Source organism: Sabethes cyaneus, chromosome 2, assembly GCF_943734655.1.
Source record: "Sabethes cyaneus chromosome 2, idSabCyanKW18_F2, whole genome shotgun sequence".
NCBI lineage: Eukaryota > Metazoa > Arthropoda > Insecta > Diptera > Culicidae > Sabethes > Sabethes cyaneus.
Window position 1 is genome coordinate 196,019,987 of NC_071354.1, and position 18,028 is coordinate 196,038,014.

An 18,028-nucleotide genomic window follows, 5' to 3' on the forward strand; every position below is an offset into this window, starting at 1 on the left:
AGACCGTCGTGTATAATGCTAGTGCGATAAGGAGATTTTTAAAATAATTGCATAGTTTGGACCAAAGGATCTCAGATTTACATAAAACAATATAAATGTGCTTAGTTTATAGCTGGTGGACTGTTTGGAAAAATCTAAATCGCCAATTTTCCCTGCGGGCGCTATGGACATTTTCTTGTTTTCTCGGATATAGCTTTTTTTAATAATTCCTCCCTCTTGGAACAAATAACATGGAATAAACATATTTTTTATGAAAATATAGCAAATTATCTTAGCAATGGAAAAGTAATATGTATCTGCTTTATCAATCAGAACAATTTGAAATGTCAAAAAATGACCTACCGGATCAATTCCAGGAACTTTAATACCCATATTGTTATATTTTATCTTAGATCCTCTCTAGTCCTTAAAGATTGACTCCAGGATGCCTAAGCCGATCCATCTTGTTGTCTAAGGAAACTACACGGTATCAATTTCAAGACTGTTGGTACCTATATTACTGATATTCTTCCAATACGAGTGGTTGCCGGACACTCTTTCGAACTTGCGAATCTCGGGGAACTATGTATTTTTTGATAGCAAACTGATTCAATTTGTTTAAATTAGATAAATTCATGAATCCAATGCCACCAGTTTCATTCAAATCGGTTGAATATTGTTAAAGTTATACGCTATGGCGGTTTTACCCCGTTAGTGGGCGTGTTTCACCCCGCATGGAAAAAATACTCTATTTTTTGGACGTGTTTCCAAATTGCAATAAAAAATAGAAAATCATTACAGATATTCATGTTTTTATTTTTTATATGTAGGTAATAGATCAATTGTTCATTTAAAGCAGATAAATTAGAAATTGTGCTACAACTTTTTTTTATACAGGTGGTTTTGCTTAGGCGGGCGGTCTTGCCCCGCTTACCCTTATATGGTTCCAAGATTGCAAATCTCTAGGACCTTTCCTTACAAAGTTATTGCTTGTGGCTCTTCAAGATCATCGCGATCATGAGATTTTTCTCTAGCTTTTGTCCGGCATTCACAAGGCTGTCGAACAGCAATTTCGGCTACATTAAAAAACTGGAGTATTAAATATGTAAGGCTCGATGCTGGCCTAACAAACCAAACGTCGTATAATCAAATCTCGGATGGGTGCTGCTGGTAGAGTCAGTAGGATCCTTGCACTAGCCCCGAAATTGTCTTGTACTCTAATAACCGGCTCTGAAGTCTGTTCATAAAGAATGGTAATGTCTAAAGATGGTTATACTCAAAGCTATTTAAGTGATTAATATAACACATAGCATAGAGCCGGAATGGCTCGTGCTGTATCTAGAGTTATTTTCCACTGACTCGGTCCTGGGCTACTCGCCGCCAATTCGTTGACCGTCTCGACACACGCGAACATTCTATTCCTGGTGCTGGTGGGACTGTTGAAGAGAACCGATTTCACCGTCCAGTCATCCGGCATTTATGCGGCCTGGCCGGCCCACTGTAATCTCTTGACTTTCGCTAGTATATCGACATCCAAGTCACTACTTGGAGGCACTCCTGCAGCTCATGGTTCATGCGCCTACACCATTCTCCGTTTGTACTTCTCCAGGTTGCCGTGCTACAAAATTACAGCCTTGATTATTCCGATCAAAACTGTGAAATGAATTGTTCAGAACTTGATGTCCTGAACGTAAAATGTGTTTGTAAAATGTGCAACTACCCTTCACGTTTAACAGTTTGCATCGATATTCGATTAAAACCTAATCAAAATTAAAGTCTCGTGCGAAACCTTAGGCGACGAAATAAAAACTATTGTTCAACCCATTCTGTCACAATAGATGGCAACCTTCAGTATTTCGATATTATCGCATTCTATATTATGCAGTTTTGCTGCTAGTCATTAAATGTTGGCTGTATGTAGCGTTAAAAGCTACGCGAAAACATTCAATATGCTGGATCGCTAGAACTATGAATTCTATTTAATTGATTGAATAACAATAGAGCTTCACTTCTCGTACATCCCATGTGGATGTACATCTTCAATGTCTTGTTTTGCATTCCTCTAAAATGGAGAATGTGTTGGAAGCAAGAGTGGCATGAAAGACTAAAGTAGAACGCAGGAATACATTGGGTATTGTTACCAGATATTGAAGAAAAATCAGAGGGATTGTGTACAAGACACGACCGCTTATATAGGTGACGCAGGACTACGTAAGTCTCTTTGTAGTGATATTGGCATGTACTCATGCTTGTAATCATTCGATTCTTCATGTATACATGCTATATGCAACATACATACATGCTACATGCGTTGTATGTAACATTTATCAAAGTAGTAACATTGCATACGTTCAATTCTCAAAAGATTGTGCATTTGAAAACAATTTAACAAAATCAAGAACGCAAACTATTGCTTTCCTGCTACCTTACTGAAATTAAAGATTGTTTTTATTATCCATGGTTTCCCACGTTGAAGGGATTTTACCAATTCAATCCTATTTTATCAACAGCACATCTTTCCACTACACTTCTAATGAAACGGCAGGCATGTGTATTCATACAGAGTCGTATTATAACCGAACACTACAGTTGTAGCACATTTTTCCAACACAGATATCAAGTTCGCCGAGGTTTAATCGTCTCGCAGTAAAGCATTTGCGATCTGTTGGGACAACGAACTTGTGTCATTTTTTCTGGCACACTTCCCTAACACAGACATCAAATTGGACTAGGTTTAATCGCGTTCGTAAGAAATCTGTTGGCACGAGGGGACTTTGTTACTCTTTCTGGCTAGTGATGTCCATTAATCGTTCGATTAATTCAACTAATCGAATAACACTTGGAATATTCGAATAATTTTTAGTCAAATACTGCCAGCACGAGTAGTTGAATTAATCGAATAGTTCAATGAGCACGAATATTCTCCGAATAATGCTCGTTAATCGTTCATAATCGTTCGATTAATCGAATTAATCAAAGAAATAATCGAATATTTCTAATCGAACACCACTGGCACGAATAGTTGAATTAATCGATTAGTGCAGACAACGCTCACCGATTAATCGGTAATCGAATAATTGAAAATTTCGGACATCACTATTTCTGGCGTACTTCCCAAGCAAGGACATCAAAATGGTCTAGGTTGAACCGCGGTGTTAAGAAATCTTGTTGAAATGAGGAAGCTGTCACTTGTTTTGGCTTACTTCCCAAGCACATATATCAAATTGGTATGGGTTTAGATCATCGTAAAGAATCTTCCAACCAATCACGAAGCGAGAATTTTGGTAAAACATAGGTTCATCATTTTCAATTTTTCAACAGTTTAACATCAAGAATCCATACTTTTCTTCATTTGGGCCAATTCTTAGAAGATTTTCCAATCAATCGGTGTAAGAAAATTGAAAATCGATCGGAAAACCGCTGAGCTATTAGCGCTCAAAACCTTTCATTTTTCGTGACGCTCGCATTTTTCGATTTTTTGGAATGACACCCTATCTCAAAACTTGCCGTAAGACGTAGTCCTACGTCAAAAATAAGAATGGCTAATAATTCTTTTTAAAATATTAGTAAAACTTCCAATCAATGCGTTGATGCTATAATACCCCTTTCTATTGTAGTACATGTGCCGAGCATCCTTACCAGGTGAAATTATTCTGACATGTGTACCATCAGTCACTTGGATGATACCGGGGATGCCACTTTTTGAGTAAAATGTCCTGCTAGCACGCTTTTCTCGTCCAACGTCATATCTGCCTTAATCCAAAGTGGGCAGACCTTCCGTTCCATTACTTTTAAAAACTCTGCGAGTACCTTCGAAACCACGGGTTGGCTTAATCCTAGGTTTAAGTCGTTATCGACGCATTGCTGGTTGCTTCCCGTGGCTAGAAATCGAAGAGACGCACAGATTCGCCTTACTGGCAAAATATTTCTTGTCGTATTTCTGTACGTCATCTTGAAATCCTCTTCAGTTAAATTTAGCAGATATAAGATTGCCTCCTTGTTTAACCTAAACATTTTTACGCAACTGCGTAGAGTTTGATAATTAAGCTGCAAATTACTTAAAATGACTAACTGGTACTTACCAATCACCTAACAAGGAGAGCGGATTCGACGTATCGCGAATGTTTCGGCGCATTACCGAAACATTTGCCGACTCTTCATCACTATCGTCAGTCAAGAAAAAATCCACGCTACTTCACATTACAAAATATATGCAAAATTTTAAGTCTTAAGACGTTCGTTATGACACCACAAAAGCCGGATATTTCTAGCGACTCACGGCATACGAATTAGCTAGGGTTTAGGATTGAAACCATTTTGATTCGCTCCGCAATTTCAGTAGTACTCAACGAACTTTTAACTATCGAGAGTAGCGGCTAGCGGTAGGCACATATTGTTTTCTAATCGCCTAACACAGCCATACAACTATTATATATTGCGATTATTTCTATCTCACCAAGAAGGTTTCAAATAAACTTAAATTTGATGTCCTGAAAGGAAATCGCGCGACAGCTTTCCCTTTTCGATCGACTGCACTATGTCAGCAAATTGCGATTTTCGGTTAAAATTATTTTGACGTAGGACTACGTCTTACGTCAAGGTTTGGGATAGGGTGCCACATTCCAAAAAATTGAAAAATGCGAGCGTCACGAAAAAACGAAAGATTTTGAGTGCTAATAGCTTAACGGTTTTCCGATCAATTTCTCGGAGAATCTACGCATTCACATAAATAGAGAACACTATTGATTTTTAATTGAACAATTGAAAAATTACAAATAATGAAGCATTATCCAACTGGAAAAGCTCGCTTTGTGATTGGCTGGAAAAGACGCCATCATAGTTTTAACGTGTTTTTTTTAAAGTGACAAAATCTTCCCATCCCAATAGATCGCAGATTCTTTGCGACGATTAAACCTAGACCAGTTTGATATCCGTGCTTGGAAAGTAAGCCAGAAAATTTCTTACGCAGTGTTGCCACATATTCACCTGTACTGGAAGGGGCAAAAATCTTTTTGATCTGTACTTTTTCTTTCTGCAACATTAAAAATATTTATTGCATAGAAAATTTTGGTCTGTTAGCATTAAAAAATGCATGAGTCTCAAATCATTTATTTGTTTGATGATGTCTCTGCTAAACATAGACATAAATACGTTTTGTTTTGTTTTCATTCATACTAGGAATTGCTTCTGTACTGATTTCAAGAAACAGGACTAGGAAAAAAGTATGAGTTTTTGACACTCAGAAAATTCTGTATCTATCTGAGTTTTTGGCAAAAATCTGTTATCTGTACCGTACAGAATCTGTACCAAAAAATTCGAAAAAATCTGTACTGCTCCAGATAAATCTGTACATGTCGCAACACTGCTTACGACCGCCATTAAATCTAGATCAATTATTTGATGTCGGTGTTAAGGAAGTGTGCCAGACAAACGTTCTTGTCACAACAGATCGCAAATTCTTTACGGCGAGACGATTAAACCGACGAAAAGACGAATTTGATATGATATCTGTGTTGGAAAAGTGCGCTACAGCTGCAGTATTTGGTTATAATATGGTTCATATATGCGCACCTTTGCTATTTCATTGGAAGAGTGGTAGTTTTCTACTAAATAGACAAACCAGAAATTTGTTAAAATTTGTCTAAAAGAATGTTAATTAAAATCCTAAGTTCAACAATTGTTGAGCAGCTTTGCGAAAAAAAAATTTCGAAATTCTTCAAAAAATATCAACAAAACAAATCTAAGAATGATGTGATACAAAGCTCCACATTGGGCAGCAGAGCTATTGAAAATAACCCCCGCAGCGGTTTTTTTCTCTTATCTTTTTTTTTTTATTAAAAAATGTACAATTTGGTTATCGTGTTTCTGTTATCATTCTCTGTGTGTAAACTTATATAGGTTGCAGGCGCGCATGCAAAAAGCGCCGCATCTCTTGACATCGCTCGCCGAGGAGTCAAACTACCACCCATCAGTTTCGTTCGCTCTCGTTTGTTTTTTTTTTTGCCTTTCTTTTCTTTGTTGTGTTTTTCATTTCTTTTTACACGCTTTGCTCCCATCGTTTTAGAGGGGAAAATCTTACCAGAGTTTTACCGCTACTACTTAGTACTTTAGTAGTAGTGTGGCTGCCCTTTTTTACTTCACTTTTCTATTTATTTTCGTTTTGCTTTGTAAATTTGCTCTATCAGTGCGTGAGTATATCTATTAGTGTGTGTGTATTTTTTTCTTTCTAATTATTTGTTTTATTTATTTCATACTACGTTTTTAGACATATCGGTTGATTAGACAAACGTTTTACAGCTTCGGTAGTAAGTGTGTGAATGAGTGTTTTGCGTTTTTCAGTCCACGGAGTTTCGGGTTTGTAAGTTCCGTAGCGCAGTAGTACGGGTCTAAGGTTGATCGGGGATTTCTGTTTCAGGGTTGAAAAGGTTGTACAAAGTGGGGTAAAGAAGCTAAAACAGCTTTTTTCTTGTTCCGACGATTATCGCGCGATATATACGTTAAAGTACGTTCATTTTTGCTTAAGTTTTTTCTTGTTCTCTGATTAGTTGCATAAACGGGTAATGAAAAACAATTACTATACAGCTCGTTCCGTTTCTTTTTTTTTCAAACCAAACAGAAAATTCCAGGGAAAAGAATTCCCCAGTGGGTATACGATTCGATTAGTTTATAATTATGCAGATTATGTTATGCCTTGCGCCTCTAAAGGTGACTTACTAACAGCTAGAGAGAAAAAAAGAAGAATAGATACGCAGTACACTTAAATAGCTGCAATAAAATTAGTTTTACCATCCTACATATATGTCTAGCTGGATAAAATATACACAAGGAAAGTAGTTTTTTTCGGCAAAGTATAATATACTCGAGCAAATCTTTTTCAATGGATTCCGACTTCGTTTTGCGCTTGTCCACGAAATGACGTCGGCAAATTGCTTTAATTGTTTCCTAACTTGTTCTTTTTTTTTTCTTCTTTGAATTGTCAGCAGGAAAATCGTTGTATTTCTGGATGACGGTTAAACTTCACATTTTTTCTTTTGCTTTTCGTTTGAGCAAACCAATCCTACCCTGCATACGCTACACTACTCTGGTCAGTTTGGCCTTGTCCTAGGGACACAGTTTTGCTTTCGCTAGTTCATTGCTCTACGGCGGTTTGTTTTTTGTTCAACGGATGTACAATTTGTTACCTTCCCGGCTTGGCGAGGTTGGCGGGAGTTTATGAGAAATAAATGCAAACATTGCAAAAATATATATTAAGTCGTTCTTGTTTACTACATCTCTTTCTCTCTCTCTCTCTATTTTGTGTGTGTTTTGTTCTCTACTATCTCGATAATATGGCAGTTTGTTTGTATTCATGTTTGCGAGTTTCTCAAAACTATTAAAGTACATGCACAGGACATTTGAAGCGGATTTTTGTCTCGAAACATTTTGTTCGTAACGAAAGAAGGTGAGATCATACTAAATCACCGGCAGTCGTGGGTGCTAAAAATGAGTTTATAACTATTTTTCTCGAATAAACTCCGAAGTTTCACAATTAGTATGCCAGCTCGAAATTTTTACACGAAAAAAAACCTCAAAACCCTTTTTTTGTTGAAAACTAAAACAAAGTAAAAAAAGCCATGAGGGTGACGCTGTTCGAGAAAGAATGAGCATTTAGGTGACTAATTTAAACGAAATTCAACATTCGAGCTAGATTTTTTTCCTTGTACCCTGATTGTTTCGGAAAGTCATAATGCTTACGATACGCCTAAACACAATCGAGCCTTTTGCTGGCGTTTGTCACATCCCTTTTTTCCGTTTTTTTTGTGTGTGCTACAAAAGAATACTTTTTCCAAAGTCAGATTATAGTTTGTATTATTCGTGTTTGCTTTATTCTGTAATTTATAAAATTACAGCTCTTCTCGCAGATCAGAGAGCGGACATAAAAGCGTACGCGTCCTTGAATGCGTGTACATTTAATTGGGAAAAGTACGATATATTTTACGCTGAAGGGATACACAATTAAGATCTATAGATTTAATATCGTATCGATTGTGCCGATCAATCGATCAAAAGAATCGTTAAGCTCTTTGCGGTTCGAAACTTCTATAGAAGAAAAAATTAATTCACTTTCATACGTTTGTGTTCAAATTGTGCGTTTCTCTCGTGTCACATTTCCTACTTTGGTAGAAATGGAAAACGCGAGAGTAAAAGACTATTTACCAATAAAATGAAATTATTGCGATCTCTTAAGCTTGAAACCAAAAAATCAAAAGTTGTAGAACTTATCCTAACTCATGTACTCATGTTTGTCAGCTGTCTGTCAGCAGCTGGCTGACTGTGAATTATCCTTTCATAACTTAGCATTAGATGACTACAAATTGATTCCATTCCTCCTTGATACATTAACTGGTGGCTTGCTCCCTGCTTTCTACTTTTTACAAAAATATCAAATTTCTCGTAAGCTGACTACAAAAAACCACACATCCTTTTCGAAAGACGTTTCTCGTTCCCCGACACAGAGGTAAAAGTACGAGAATTGTTTCTGCTCCTGAGGGCCACTTACTGTTTCCGTTCGCGTTCAATAATGTTTTAATTAGTAACGTTCTAGCTGCTTCCGGATTAAGACATTAATCGATTAGTCGGTCGTAGTGCTCTGCCGTCGTAGTTACAAACAGCCAACGCTCGAAATAATCTATCGGCAGCGGTTGCCGCCGACGTGGTTGCTGCGGTTGTCGGTGTTGACGACGATGCTGCTGCTGCTGTTGCCGTTGCTGTTGCTGTGGTTAATGCCAGCAGCGTTGACGGCGGTGGCAGCGGTGGTGGCACTACGATGGGCTCTCTTCTAAGGCGACACGTACGGTGGTGGCCTCCGGTAGGATGGGGTCACCGGCGATTTGCCACGTGATTCGCGGCCTCCAACTACGACGGCCGGCGGTGGCACGTACTCGTCGAGGTCTTCGTTCTCGCCTGCAATGAGAAAGGATCGTGTAAAATTAGTAAAATTAGTAGTGTAGTTAGTAAAATATCGCGTAGTTTTATCCAGTAAATTTGAGCGAAGCAATAATGCATCGATCTATGAAACCGAATTGGGCATGCTAACGAATTGAATTTAAAGTTTTCAAAAGTTCTACATGAGCGGAAAAATATATTTGGGTCGTACAATAAGTAAAGTAAAAAGCTTCTAGCGACAACCTCGCAGCTCACTTCGCCTCATCCATAGGAAAATATTTTTAGTCGTGTGTGATAGAGCGTTGTCGTGGAGAAAAATAATAATGTATTCCATCTTTTGGTATCCTGCTCGTTGCTTAATCGGCGAATGGCTAAGATCCATTATTCATTGTTGGTAATGTTCAACAGGTTCAGTGCAGAATGATGCTTATATATTGATTTTGACATTTGTTCTTCAATAATCCAAATGGTGCAAGTGCAGCAATTCTTCAAAAGCTGTTGAAAGTGACCAAATCAAATATAACCAATATAATAGAAATGTTCGGGGAACGTGTGTCAACACTCAACAGGCAGGACAGCCACGACAATGCCGAAACACGATCTCTTCATCCGAGAGGCCGTTAACAAGTTTGTGTTAACAAGGACTGTCGTCTACAACCGTGCTTGGAGCTAAAAAATGAGCCAAACTGTCAACTTATAAAAAGGTAGTGAATCAAAATCACGATGATAAACAAAACAATATGGCCGAAACACGATTCCGTAAGCTGTACACGATGTTACTGACGAAGTCAGATCGCAGGGAAGACTTTAAACTGCTTTTTGTGCAGAAAATTATATATATATATATATAGCAATCGAAAGGGAAATCGTAGCCGATATTTTCAAACCTACAAAACTGTCCAAATCCGCTAAAACAGCGTTTCCCAAATGGGGGTTCGCGAACCCCCAGGGGTTCGCCAAAACTTCAGTTCACTGCAGAATAGTATAGGGAAATCCGCCAGGGGGTTCGCGAACCGAAAAAGGTTGGGAACCGCTGCGCTAAAACATATTTTGTTTGCTATTTATTATTTGTTCAAAAAACAATTCGATACATTCGATGGTGTTGAGCGCATAGATGAACAATGTAAGAAGCAAAAGGGTCTATGTTGCTTCCTTGCGAAACTCCTGATGTTTTGCAACATAATTCTGATTCTTCTGTGCCGATCTTAACACATAAACTAGCTACAAAAGTTCAATTCAATGGACAAAGTAGTCTAAGTCCCCCCTAATAATAATAAAACACATACTATGGCCAGCCAGGTAAGATCTCATCCACTTCATAAAACCAGTAAAAATTCTGAGTTATTCCATCCAACACAACCTTCAACAACGTTCCACTAGTTGTTTTCATGACAAATTCCATAAAACCGGTAATAAAACTATAAGCTCCACCAGATCTTTCTTTTTTTTTTTATTGGGGCAAATATTCGATTACATAAAATACTTAAGAGTAACTATCCTATATCATATTGTGTGTTCAATCACAAGTGGTGACTTTTCAACACTATTAGAATTGCAATATATACTATTATTCTGATTTCTTATGATTTGTTACGACAATTAAGATTATTTAGCAGTAGGGATTACAACCTAAATGTAAGGGAAAAAAATATAAATCTTAACCTAATATCTAACCTAGCTAACTTATGATCTATAAAGAGACCTAATCATAGCAATAGAGGATTGCAACGATTTTTGACGGAAATTTGAAATAATTTTGTTTGACATAGTTTCTAGGGTTTCAACACCAGTAAGTCTATGTAATTCTAATGTACTAAACCAAGGAGGACGCTTCAAAATCATTTTCAAAATTTTATTTTGAATCCTCTGAAGACTCTTCTTCCTTGTAATACAACAACTTGACCAAATCGGAACGGCATATAACATCGCCGGTCTAAAAATTTGTTTGTAAATCAATAGTTTATTTTTCAGACAAAGTCTAGAATTTCTGTTAATAAGAGGATATAAACATTTCATATATTTATTACATTTTGCTTGAATACTTTCGATGTGGTCTTTAAAAGTAAGTTTTTTATCATAAATTAATCCCAAATATTTAACTTGGTCAGACCAACTCAAAGCAACTCCATTCATCTTGATAATGTGATTGCTATTTGGCTTAAGGGAAGAAGCTCTAGGCTTATGAGGAAAAATAATTAATTGAGTTTTAAAAGCATTGGGAGAAATTTTCCACTTTTGCAAGTATTTGGAGAAAATATCCAAGCTTTTCTGCAGTCGACTACATATGACACGAAGACTTTTTCCTTTTACGGAAATGCTTGTATCGTCGCAGAATAACGACTTTGTGCAGCCAGCCGGTAATTCAGGAAGATCAGATGTGTATATGTTATACAGGATTGGGCCCAAGATCGAGCCTTGAGGCACACCTGCTTTAACAGGAAATTTATCAGATTTAGAATTCTGATAGACAACCTGTAAAAATCGATCAGTTAAATAATTTTGTAAAATTTTTACAATGTAAATTGGAAAGTTAAAATTGAGCAATTTCGTGATTAAACCTTTATGCCACACACTGTCGAATGCTTTTTCTATGTCTAGAAGAGCAACTCCAGTAGAATAGCCGTCGGCTTTATTAGCTCGTATCATATTAGTAACTCTGAGCAATTGATGAGTAGTGGAATGCCCATGTCGAAAACCAAATTGTTCATCTGCAAAAATGGAATGTTCAGTAATATGTGACATCATTCGGTTAAGAATTATTCTCTCAAATAATTTACTTATGGATGGAAGTAAACTAATTGGCCTATAGCTTGAAGCCTCCGCTGGATTTTTATCTGGTTTCAAAATAGGTGTAATCTTAGCAGTTTTCCATAAGTTAGGAAAATATGCTAATTTAAAACAGTTATTAAATATTTTAACCAAAAGTTGATAAGCGATTTCAGGGAGTTTTTTAATTAAAATGTAAAATATCCCATCGTCACCAGGAGCTTTCATATTCTTGAATTTCTTGATAATTGAACGAACCTCATCCAAGTCAGTTTCAAATACTTCATTAGGTGAGACGTTATAAGTAGAAATTTGATCATATTTTTGAGAGACATCGTTTTCAACTGAGCTCACCACGTTCAAATTTAAATTATGAACATTTTCAAACTGCTGAGCAAGTCTTTGAGGCTTTTGTTCATTTGTTAATAGAATATGATCGCCATCTTTAATAGCTGGAATAGCTTTTGATGGTTTCTTCAGAATTTTTGACAATTTCCAGAAAGGTTTTGAATAAGGCTTCAACTGCTCAATCTTATTCGCAAACTGTTCATTCCTCAAAGCAGTAAATTTTTGTTTTATCTCTTTTTGTAATTCTTTATAAATAATTTTCATAGCAGGGTCTCGAGTTCGTTGATATTGACGCCTACGTACATTTTTCAGCCTAATAAGCAATTGAAGATTGTCATCAACAATTGGAGTATCTAATTTCATTTGGACCTTCGGAACAGAATTGTCCCTGGCTTCAATAATAGCACTTCTCAAAGCTTCCAAAGCTGAATCAATATTGGTTTTACTTTGCAAACTTACTTCATGATTCAAATGATTCTCAATATGAGACCTGTATCTTTCCCAATTGGCCTTGTGATAATTAAACACAGATTTAATAGGGTTTAGAATTGTCTCATGTGATAAACAAAAAGTGATTGGGAGATGATCCGAATCAAAATCAGCATGAGTAATTAACTCGCTGCACGCATGACTTTGGTCGGTTAGAACCAAATCAATTGTAGAAGGATTTCTTGTAGAAGAAAAACATGTAGGCCCATTTGGACATAAAATGGAATAGTATCCAGATGAGCAATCATTAAAAATAATTTTTCCGTTAGAATTACATTGAGCATTATTCCATGATCGGTGTTTAGCATTAAAGTCACCGATAATTAGAAATTTTGAGCGATTCCTTGTAAGTTTTTGCAAGTCGCCTTTCAGAAAATTTATTTGTTCGTTTGTACACTGGTAAGGGAGATACGCAGCCGCAACGAATAATATTCCAAGTTCCGTTTGAACTTCAATCCCCAAAGCTTCAATAACTTTTGTTTCAAGATGAGGAAGAGTGCGATGTTTAATTTGACGGTGGATAACAATAGCAACTCCACCGCCAGAACTTTGAATTCTATCGAACCTATGTACCACGTAGTTGGGGTTATATTTTAGTTTGATATTTGGCTTTAAAAAAGTTTCGGTAATAACTGCAATGTGCACTCTATTGACAGTTAAAAAATTGTAAAACTCATTTTCGTTCGCTTTTAATGAACGAGCGTTCCAATTTAGAAATTTTATAGAATTATTTAAAGTCATTGCTGAACTTCAACTTCATTACAATTTCATATGTATAATTTGTTCCAATTCGAATAGCTTCGGTCATGGAACTTGCTTGCAACAAAGAAGTCATTAGAGTAGACATTGCTTGTTGCAAAAATAAAAGTTTATCCTGGGTAATCATACCTAGGTCGTCGTTAATGGCATCGTCCCTAGGTGGCCCAGGATTAATGGTTTTTTTTGGAACTGCCTGGAATAACAGGTATGTCCAAGTTTCCGGCTAAGACCGAAGCATATGATTTACCTGACCTAGCTTGTACGGGTAGGTAATTCACAGGTTCTGCACTAACTACCGGTGGAATTTGCTCACGCTTAGGATTTTGTTTACCCTGATTTCTTCGCTGTAAAATAGCGATTCTAACAGGGCAATCAAAAGAATTACTTTTATGATTATTACCACAATTTGCGCATTTAAATTGGTTTTGCTCCTTCACTGGACAATCGTCCTTTTTGTGTGAAGGACCGCTGCAAATCATGCACTTGGAGTCCAAGTGACAATTTTTTGTGCCGTGACCATATTTTTGACATGAGCGACACTGAGTTAAATGAGGAATATTTCCTCCAAACTTTTTGTATAGTTCCCACTTTACACGCACGTGAAATAAAACACGTGCCTTTTCTAAAATATTTAAACTATTTACCTGATTTCGGTTAAAATGAACCAGGTAAAATTGCTGTGAAATGCCCCCGGTTTCCCGAATTTGACGTTTTTACCTTTGTTATACTATAACAAAGGTTTAAAAATTGGTCGAAAAACACGAAATTGATCCGAGGCCCGGAGGGCCAAGTCACATATACCAATCGATAGGGTTCGACGATTTGAGCAATGTCTGTGTGTGTGTGTGTGTGTGTGTGTGTATGTATGTAATGATTTTTTCTATCGCCTGTTTCTCAGAGATGGCTGAACCGAATGGTTCGCTATTACTTTTGTTTGAAAGGTGTTATTGTCTAGTAGATCACTATTGAGTTGTTTCGTGATACGACGTTTCGTTTAAAAGTTATAAGCAAAAATGTGAAAAATACGTGACACGGGTTTCGTCGGAACTACATGACCGATTTCAACGATCTTAGTATCAAATGAAAGCCCTTATTAAAGCTAAATTGTTCAGGAATTTTTAATTGAAAACAAACAAGTAGTTTAAAAGTTATGCTTAGAAAACCTGTTTTGACAAGGTAATAATTATCGCCTGTTTCTTAGAGATGGCCAAACCGATTTATGCGCTATTAGTCTCATTTGAAAGATAATATATCCTAATAGATCACTATTGAATGGTTTTTTGATTGGACGTTTAATTTGAAAGTTATGAGCAACCGTATACACCACACCAAAATTAACAATAATTTATAATGATTTTAACCAAGATAATTTACCTAATTTGAATTATTTTAATATCAAACGAGAGGTTTTGACACTACGAATATATATGCAAAATTTCATAAGAATTGGTTTTACCGGTTAAAAGATATTAATCCTCGAACACTCGCGCCAACTTTTATAACACGGTTACTCGCGCGCAAAATAGCCCTAAACCAAAGAAAACGTGTGCACTAGAGTTTTGACTGGGAAAACTTGGTTTTAGGTTTATCGAACCTTTGGAAGAGTTTCTTGAAATTAAAAGCTCGATCGTCTGGTGGATTTTAAATTTTGATTAATCCCCCTAAAAGTGAAATAAAAAAATTATTTTTCTTCAGTGTCAATATAACACATTGATGTGTTCTGCAAAGTTATAGAACATATTATTACAAGATATTTTGCTAAAGGTAGTAACCATCTATCTCTGCAGCGAAGATAGAAATATCTTATTTATTGTATATGAATTTGTAAAATCAGTTTTTCTATTTTTGCTCTTTTTGTAATTATTGTAAGACTTTTTCATGTACTACAAAATTGTACAAATAGTAAAAATACACAACTTTGCTGAAAATACTATACCTCTATGTTTGCTTGTTTAGGATCTGTGGAACTTTAATTATAAAAAATACCCTAATTTTGACTCCGCATTACTCGACTACCAGCAGACGGATACATTTTAAACATTTTACATTTGCTGATAGATTTGCTGCATACATTTTCCCAACCATTTAAATTATTAATGCATTGAATAATTATGATATTTTGCTCACAATAAGTTTGTTGAAGAATATACGTTAGTTAAACAACGATTTGTAATTTTATAACAATATGGCGTTGAAAAACCTACACGTGTTGTATAAAATATGACAGCGTGAGTTAATAAAAGTTGATGAAAATTATTCAAGAAAACTCTATTGATGTGAGTGAAATAGAATGGCGTTACAGGAAACTATGCATAGTTCAAAAACCTATAAACTAGACCTTTACTAGACAACGTATATGCTAAAGGATAAGATTTCCACTTACAACTTACTTTTATTTGCACTTACTCAGGTTAATAACAACTTACTTATCCTTACTCGGAAATTTCATGAACAAAGGATCTATCAAAATTTAAAAGTGTTTCTATTTTGTTCAAATTTTGTAAACTTATTCAATTTTCAAAAATTTTATGTAAATCAACGCACTACGCAACGATAACCAATAGATGAATTATGTTCCGAAGACGTGTCGATTTCTACCTCAAATAGCAAGTAAGACCGTATAACAAAGGTTCCTTTCACCACTAGGTGGATTAAATCGGGTTTTTCTTCATTTGAATTACTTGGATAGGGGAAACACCAAGTAATTCCGTTAATTCAAATTTGACCTCATCAACGGATTGATCGGTTGAGAGACCTTTTAAAACAGCCTTGAATGGTCTTTCATTCCGGCTGTCGAATGTATAAAACTTATACAACTTTTCAGTTAAATACTGAATAAGCAAATTAAACGAGTCTTCCGTTTCGGCCAGCACGCGACACTCGCCTCTACGGCCGATTTGATAATTGACCTTAGCGGTAGGAACTCGCAAAGAAAGTTCCTTCCGAAAATTTTGAAATTCGGTAACATATACCACAATAGGTGGAATTTTACCCCTTTTGTTAACGATATTTTTTCCATTAATAATATTAGTATCTCCGGCTTCTTGCTCGGAGAGAACGGAAAATTGATTTTCACTAGCAACGCTAGAATTTAGAGAGGGTATATCCCTCTTTCTCTTCCCGAGGCGAGCTTTCTTACTTCGACCTGACATTTAGAAGAAATAAAATAGTTTTTCAAAAATGGATACACTAAAAATCTTTAGCCTTTCGGTAGCCTTTAGAAAGACTGATTACACACGTGGTGAATTTATAGGTAACCTAACCAACAGGCACCGCAAAAGAAATAATTTTAAACCCTGGGTAAAAACCAGGAGCTAGTAAAATATGCGACCGATCTGAACGACAGCTCGTATCACGTCACCAGATCTTTCTGATGACCGTTACAAAACTGCCTTCCGACCAAGTGGCCCACTCTTCAGAAGGTTTTCATAACCCCTATGAGAATCAGGTCATAAGCTGAAGTAGCTGAAAGCAGCAATAAAACCGATTGTACTTTTCGCTGCTTGACAGCTACCGCCATAATTTAATGAAGCTTTTCGCTACAAAGCTATAAAGCATACAGCTTGCTCTGATGAAAAGCTAAATCCGTCTGCCAACTTTGTTAACATGAAAATATATCCGTGAGCAGAAAAGTTGAAATTTTACTGTCAGATCTTCCTGATCGATTTGGCTTGCAGCGGCCATGATAAAATATGACATAGAATATGTATGCTCGATGCATGTATTGTTTTGTGCCTTGAAAATACGTCTGTATTGGCAGAGCACGTAATTAGTGCTCCTAGTGCTGTTAGAATTTCCTAAATCTTGTCATTCCATTTATCGACCCGGTATATATCAGCAAACGCTCAGCAAAACATAATTGCTAATGGAAAATAAATTCAACAAATCGTATACATCATTACGTGTTCATAAAACATATAATGTGCAATTGGTTAATAGATATTTGGTTGCGCACATATTTCATTGCACTAGCGCTTTTCGAAAAAAACAGCACCACGGTCTCAAAGTTTCGCCACATCAATGAGCTTTTAAAGAGCTTTCTGCTTTTGCCGCATCGATAAGCTTAGAGAATGTAAACAAACTAGCAGCTGGCCAGCAATCAAAAACTCGCCTTCAATGCAAACGGATTAATTAGCCATCCTATTAAATGCATAGGATCAATAGGATTACTGTTGCAAATCTTAGATGAATTCGAATGTCTTGATAAAGAAAATAAACCATATTTCGGGAGGTTCGTAGTCGGTGCGGTTGGCTGCGGATCAGCTGTGTTTATGTTTGCAAGCTCTGCCATTTGACATATATTACCAATACTAATGCAACATTCAAATAAACGTTTAGGTTTTTAACGAACACATGAGATGTACTGTACATCTCATGTGTGTCGCTCTAACACAATAACGTTAGCCACTTTCGGTGTCTCCTTAACTCTTAAATGCGCACGCTGAAAAAAATCATTTAAAAAGAAAACTTACTTATCTAAAGGCGGTAAACATAACTTACTTTGGGGAAAACAACGTAGTGAAAGTTTTAAAGCAACATTGCGCATTTAAGGGTTAATAAATTTTAACAGCAATGACGACTGAATTACATACGATTTTCATCACAGAATTGTATAGGATTATGGAACTAATCATGTTGAGCCGGATCTCATCGTATACAAATACTTATGAATGTGAATTCTTTACGAATAATCTGCAGTACGTATATCGCCTCCAAAATAGTACGCATATGCTGATATCGTGCATCCAGTGCGATTTTTCAA

General features: G+C 36.4%; 1 protein-coding gene across 4 annotated transcripts in view; it reads right to left on the minus strand.

Annotated features, from left to right (window-relative positions):
- Positions 1 to 5,803: 5,803 nt before the first annotated feature.
- Positions 5,804 to 18,028, minus strand: part of LOC128738209 (uncharacterized) — a 402,077-nt gene continuing 389,852 nt past the window's right edge. For all 4 annotated transcript variants that reach the window (XM_053833173.1, XM_053833171.1, XM_053833172.1 and 1 more), the window contains one exon: positions 5,804 to 8,922. In XM_053833173.1, the coding sequence (XP_053689148.1) occupies positions 8,798 to 8,922 (125 nt within the window). In that variant the 3' untranslated portion in view covers positions 5,804 to 8,797. The remainder of the gene's footprint in view (positions 8,923 to 18,028) is intronic.